Raw genomic sequence first — 7130 nt, 5'->3', positions numbered from 1 at the left:
ATACGCGTACGAGGAACGTACGACTTCAGGGAGATTCTCCTCTTCGTCGAATTTGGCCGATTCTCGCGCGCTCGGAGATTTTGTTCACGTGAACACTCCGAACTCTCGCGGACTGGCTGATTTCGCTTGACTCGACAAATCGAAACGATCGATCGCGCGCGATCATTCGCGGTTAATTAACACGTGCGGGTCGTGTGCTGATATACGTGGCTCGTGCGTATTGGCGCGTATCGAAGTGGATGGGTGTTTACAGTCGCGTTGCTCCGTACTCCGTACCTGCCTGGGAGCAGGCTGAGAATTACAAGTATCTCGTGCCTTCAGTTCGCGCGCGGATCTTCAACGGCGTCCAATGCGCTGAGTGGACGAACGGAGGTATGCGCGGTGCGGCGACGGTACCGCAACCGCCGCCGGTGCCGACGCCGGCGTCCCAGTGCGTGACAGCGCAGCCGGGTTACTATGTTTTACACGGCAATGGCATCCAGGGTGGCAACGACGGCACCGGTGGTATCATCGGTACAGTGGCGCACGTCGGCGACGGTAATCCTAACGGCAATTCCTCGGTGACGCGTTACGGTCGTTTCACGCCGCCCGTCTCGCATCTGACGGACCTGAGCGGTCCGCCGGATCACCAGCAACAGCAACATCAACATGCTCTAACCTTGTCATCGTCCGCGGGCTATCATCATCCGCAAAACCAGGCCGCGGTAGAGTACACCGAGCTCACCCACATGATGTTCAAGAATCCGGAGGGAACGCGGTATCACCATCACCCCCATTTACATCATCCCCAGGATCATCATCCGGATACTAAGATCATACGGGAATTTCAGCTGGAGTATGACCGGCAACTCCACTCGGCGGACAACTCGTCCGAGTTCCTGTCGGATTACAGTAGGGACCAGGAACAGCAGAGTCTCTGCCTGACACCTTCGTCGCAGAGCGTCTATTCACCCAGTGGCGCCGACGAGATGGGTGCCCCAAGCTCCGTTCAGTCGGTACACGGCCAAACGGGGGGCTCGTATCATCATGTGGACGTTACAGAGTACAAATCGGACGTGATCGAGGAAGGGATGGTCGATCACGTCGCGAGATACGGCTGTGAACAGGCCGCGGAGCTCGGCCACGTGACCGAACCGTCGTCGTCGACGACGACGAAAGGCTACGGAGACAGAGAGGGGGGCGGCAGCAGGATGACTGTCAGGAGGAAGAGGCGGCACAGTGGTAACAACAACAGCAACAGCAACAACAGCGGTTGCTGCAACAGCAACGAGTCCGACTGCGAGGCCACGGCGGCCTCGACGACACGGACGAAGATACGCCGCAAGAACGACCAAGAGATTCAGAATCAAAGGACGATGGCGAACGTCCGTGAACGTCAGCGAACGCAGAGCTTGAACGAAGCGTTCTCCGCGCTCAGGAAAATTATCCCGACTCTACCGAGTGACAAGCTCAGCAAGATCCAAACGCTCAAGCTCGCCGCTAGATACATCGACTTCCTGTTCCACGTGCTCAAAACTAACACCGAAAACGCCGAGTGCGGCGAGAACGCAGGTAGTACCTGGTATAATTTCGATGAGTGTGTAGCGTCCAGGGTGACACGTGGGTGACGCGAGAACGCGTTTTATGTTTTGATTTCGTCCGATGGTCGTGTTTGCAAGTACAAATGTCGCTGTCTGTGAAGCAAAACGTCGGTTTGGTGTGCTCTCTCTTTTCCTCCCTTTCAAAAATGATTGATCGAATCGACATCGATCGAGTAGTGCTATCGACGACGAGTTGATTAATTATTTCTAGTTAACCCACACAACATAGTTTTCCGAGAAACATGCTGAGGACATTCCTGAGCTGTTTTTTTAGAGGACTTTGTTGTGTGGATACATATCCCCTCCCAGTGTCACCCCGAAATTTTCGATCATATAGTTTATGCTCTGGATCGTTGAGAGAAACAGGATATATTTTGTATGGTTCCGGTTTATATAAAAAAATTTTTTTTAATTTTCGTAAAACCTTTAACAGTAAGTTTTGACTGTAATAAAAATTGGATTGTATTTTATTTATTTTTTACATACTGAAATCTGAATAACAATTTTGAAAAGACGTGATGTTTGCACCTTCAAAATAGTGATCTCTTAATAAATGCATGTATACACGTGTATCTCCAATACACAAAATCAAAATCATGATCTTTGTATTATATCTACACATACACATATGTGTAATTTATACATACAAAGACGAGCGGGTTGCTCGTTGCTGATTGTAAAAAGGATACGACTTTTGCATTCATACAATTTATTTCCATCAATCTTTATTCATCCTTCACTTCACCATAAAACGAAAATGTTGTGCGTACTGTTTAAAAAATGATCGTAAGAGAAGAAGGATGTATAGGAATGGAAGATTAAAAATGGAAGATCATTTGGTGCCGTAATGAGACAGTGGATTATGTTTTATGCTTTCATAGCAACATGAAAAGAATGGTTATATTAGGAGCATCCAAGATTCAGCTTGACCATAAAATGGCTTATTCTCATCAATATTTAGTTAAAAAATTTATTTTTTTTTTCGAAGAATATTATAAAATGATTCAAAGAGAACTGACTTTATATAATAAACAAATCGAATTTGTTTTAATTCAATTATCGCGAAATATTGAACTCACTAAGATTTAGAATATATTACGAATTTATGATAAAATGGAGATATACAAACTTTTGAAATATTCTAAATACAGTTGTTACTTGCGTACAGTATGTATTTTTCTATTTTGTAGATACTTCGGCAAAACTGTTTTTTTCCGTATAGATATCTCGCACAATTCAAGTCGCTATCTCGCACCAGGATGCTACGAAGTTACGCTACCGAGTGCACGTTGTTTAGAAAGACGCTCGAGGATTGTCTCCGTCGGCACCTTCTCCGTAGGGTGGTAGGTACGTGTTTATAGCGGGTAGGATGGCTTCCAGTTCATTAAACAGACTGCCGTCTCGGAGGATTCTTTCTCATAATTTACACGAGGTCGGAACGACGAGTCCGCGACGAGCACTCATGCCGTCGTCGTTACTAAAGTGCCTCTCACTGAAGAAGCTTGCTCTCCCGTATTATGTGTCCGCGCGATTCACTGTTCTCATAATATTTATGGACCAGCGAGGATTAAATTCCTCGTACGGGCCGCCTGATTTTTAACGTTCGGAATAACAAACAACGCGACATTTAACGGCTCTCCTATACCGTCACTCAGAATTGTGGATACTCGAATCACCGCTCGGGACAACGTTCTATGATGACGTTAACAACTCGGAAGCATAAACACGTGATAATCTATGTTTCAGCAATAAAAAGACAAAATTGCAAAAAATTATAATAATTTATTAAAATATCTGTTAATTTTTTATATAGGTATTATAAGTATCTTTCTCTCTACGACAAAATTATAATAAGACTTCGTAACATTATTAATACTAATATCCATTTCTAACGATATTAATCTCGGGGTTTAATTTATACTTTATCCTTTTATAATTCTCAAAATTAGAAAAAGATAAAAAATAAGTTAAACCAAAATAAACAAAGTTAATCTACAGTGGTAGAAACAGGCGTAAATCTTTTATTTCTCTTCCTTTTTTAATAATAATAATTTACATTACTAGCCATTCTGAGTATAAATAATTACAAAGTAAAATGTGAAACAGTAAGTTAATGCCTGGTTTCCACTAATGTAAATTAATTTTGGTCTTAGTTTAACTCACTCTTTATTTTTTTCTATTTTTTTTAGCGTATACTGGTTGTAAGTTCTATAATCCATAAATTGAAATAGTTGTTTGAGTAAAGGGATATCTGTATAAGAGAGTTACAGCCAAGGTTACAGCTTTGGCCATAAGTATAAAGCATCTCCAAAAATTTTCGAAATAGTTTTCGGTTTTGAAACACAATCAACATAAATAGAACAGGAGTAGTAATATTAATCGTCGGTTTAATATGAATTATAATTATTTATGAATTTTTGTTTCATTAGATACAAAGCGTTTACATCAATTTTTGGGGATGCTTTATACTTATGACCAAAGCTGTAAAAATTTCGGCGCGCGATTTACAGAATTGAATATATTATTGTGGCGGGCTGCCACATAATAATTTTAAAATTACAACTTTTAGCTTTTTTTATTACCGTTAGTATTCTTTTAAGGGAATACTAACGAAAAAAAATCGAAGATGTTTTATACTCAAGTAGCCAAGACTGTATAACTTATAGATACATCGATGAGCGAAGTAGAAATCGCGAACGACGGCATCTCGAATGAACGGCTGAATGACGGTTGGACATCGTATAGTACACAAATCTTCCCCGGTTCGTCCTTATCTCACAGTCGAACGACGTAAACCACCCGGTGCACGCCGAATAGCGGGCACGCACTTGTAACTCGGCGTGACTAACGATACCCAGACTTAACGGCTTGGTGCCGGCGCGCCGATTGGCTCGTCGTTCCCGCGACATGAATTTTGCGAAACGGAAATATATATATACTCCGCACTTTCTTTTATTCGGCTTCTTCTCTCTCCTCGAAGTTTTCTTCTAGCGCGATACCGCCGCTTCCCTTTTATTTTGTAGCGCTCGCATTATATGCGGACGGAATTATCGTGTAACGATCCCCTTCGGCCTCTTCCTTTCCCTTCGATTTCTTTCGCCTGCTCTTCTTCTCAGTCCTCGCTCTTATATCTCTTTGTCGAAATAAAACTGTGCCGAAAGAATGATGTGGATCTTCTCAGAAACAATATAAATATTGAAGACATATAAGAAAGATAAATTTTGTTATTTATAGTATGGAAGTCGAAACTGCTGGATAAACAGAAAGGATTCCCTTATCACAAAACAAATAATATTTCATAAGTCTTCCTTGATTTTTTTAACAAAAAGTATACATTCAATTTTTATGCAATTTTTATTTCACTTTCTCCGACTTTCTAGTGAAAAAAAACTCGATTGCAATTAGATATATTAAACGACGATGATATTCTTTTAATTCTCTTAAAAAATGATTCTATACGATTGCTTGTACATTGAATAACGAGAGACGAAAAATATCTGTTCCAGTAGAGAAGAGCGCCCGGAGTGCGATTTTGGCTGCGAAGGAAATCGCGACGTCGCCGAGTAATTACATGGCACACGAGAGGCTGTCGTATGCGTTTAGCGTCTGGAGAATGGAAGGCGATTGGAACTCTACTACGTAGGCTATAGACTATAAGGCTAAGATAATTACAATTAAAAATTTAGCGAGGTAAGATGGTGATGAGAAATCTGGAACATTCTTGAATCTAATTTGAGAATATTTGGTTCCTCTTGAAAAAAAATATGTGTACTGTATCATATACCTATATGCCTGCGAACACACGCGCACACACAGTTACTGGATGTTCTAGAAATTGTAATACAACAAAAAGATGATTCTTCTGTAAAAGTAATGGCGAATTTTATTGGACGCACTGATCAAAATCCAGTGTTCGACTCGTGGTGCGGTCGAGTTGCCACTACGAATGCTTTGAAGCGTTTGATTGACCAATCAAAAGAAAAAATTTTACAAATTGACTAATCAAGAAACGCTTCAAAGCATTTGTAGCATCGCGTTGACCGTATCCTCGGTCTATCAAATATCGCGTAAGGGGACCCTAAAGCAGTCTGTATTACTGACTAAATCGTATAATTTTTGTATCGTAAATACTTTTTTTGTCATTCACAGATTCGAAAATCCTTTTACAGAATTAAAGTATATTCGTTAATATGTGCCTGTGAGGTAGAATCTATGCTGAAAACGATAAAAAATTTCAAAATTGAGTTCTTCTTTGTCATTTTTTAGTCCAATAATAGCGCTCCAGATGAGCTATCACGTCGTTGCACGTCGTAACAACATTTGTTTTGTATAAAAGCTGCACAATCTGTACTTAAGAAATAGTAGTCCACAGGCACGTAGTTTACATGAAGAAACAGCGTGGAGTTCTTAAAATTAGATTTAGATGTCTAATTAAAACATAATTACGATACAAAAATCTACGTCTACGTGTGGCGTGCGTGAGTAAGGTATTGATGTAGGTCTGTTCTTTATTGCTGAACTTTTGCATCAGTTCATCTCTTTCCCTTTTCCCTTCTCCTGGAGAGAAATCGTCTGTGTGTAAGTGCTATTTCCAATGTCTTTAGGATCCCCTTAAAGTGTCCTTGCAGTATTACACTCTCCAACTTTCACTTAGTTTTTTTTTTACGAGATCCGTTATTTTCAGAATAAAACTTTACGAAACACGGTAGATTCGAGGCATTCTGTGAATTGAAAGCAACTTGAAAACAAAAGATGAAACTTGAACGCTTGCTCGTTAATCCATTTGGCCGTACAGCTTAATTTAAAGAAAGGATCATTGATCCGCGTCAATGGTGCGATTTGAAGATATCAGGAGAGCCAGCTCTCGACAGGATGATCTCGCACGCGGTGGATTATTGTCCCGCGGACTGGTCTTGCGACCTGCGCGAGGTAATAACACGCGCGGTGCATCTCTTTCCGGCGCAGCCTTTGAAACCCAATTCACGACAGTTAATTCTGTCCCGGCTGATTCCCGGCGACGCGGAATCGCTCGCTCGCTCGCTCGCTCGCTTGCTCGCTCACGGTAGCGTAGGCCAATAATTCACGTCTTCTCGTCGGACTATTAACAGTGCGACAACTCGGACGCCGATACGGCCGACGACGGCGGCCGCAAAAGCGCGCGCTTATTAGCCCGCGCCGTGCGTTATGCATCTACATCAATCAGCGGAATTACATCTTGTAATCTCCCCTCCCCACCTTCCATTTCGTTCTCCTCGTTGGAATATTCGATAATCTCCAACCGCCGTCAAATTGATCAGATTAGAGATTGAGATTAGATCATTGCAAATCTATGTGTATAAAAAGTAATTATTAATATATATGTGATTGGTTTTTCGTATAAAAATAATACGCTATACTTTTTGTATAAAAAATAAATCTATACATTTAAATGTGTATAATATATTGTCATTTTTATACGGAAAATTAATCATACGCATATGTCGTAGTCATTTTTGACACACTTGGATTTGCAGTGATCAGAGTTTAACCAATCAGAAGAAAGAGAACTGG

At 41.3% G+C, this 7130-nt stretch overlaps 1 protein-coding gene across 1 annotated transcript; it reads left to right on the top strand.

Moving 5' to 3' along the window:
* Positions 1 to 239: 239 nt before the first annotated feature.
* Twi (twist) lies at positions 240 to 5272 on the top strand. Its single transcript, XM_018546925.1, has 2 exons — positions 240 to 1551; positions 5087 to 5272. Exons 1-2 carry the CDS (start codon positions 240 to 242, stop codon positions 5221 to 5223), a joined length of 1449 nt encoding a protein of 482 aa, XP_018402427.1. The 3' UTR covers positions 5224 to 5272.
* Positions 5273 to 7130: the final 1858 nt, after the last annotated feature.

Source organism: Cyphomyrmex costatus, unplaced genomic scaffold (assembly GCF_001594065.2).
Source record: "Cyphomyrmex costatus isolate MS0001 unplaced genomic scaffold, Ccosl1.0 scaffold60, whole genome shotgun sequence".
In the NCBI taxonomy this organism is placed as follows: Eukaryota; Metazoa; Arthropoda; class Insecta; order Hymenoptera; family Formicidae; genus Cyphomyrmex; species Cyphomyrmex costatus.
The sequence above is the reverse complement of the archived record's forward strand: the minus strand, read 5'-3'. Positions and strand labels throughout refer to the sequence as shown.

Excerpts from the sequence above, each read along its gene's own strand:
- Twi (XM_018546925.1), top strand. The coding sequence starts at position 240 with ATGGGTGTTTACAGTCGCGTTGCTCCGTACTCCGTACCTGCCTGGGAG. Across the intron at positions 1,552-5,086 it reads CGAGTGCGGCGAGAACGCAG|TAGAGAAGAGCGCCCGGAGT; the intron begins GTAGTACCTGGT and ends TATCTGTTCCAG.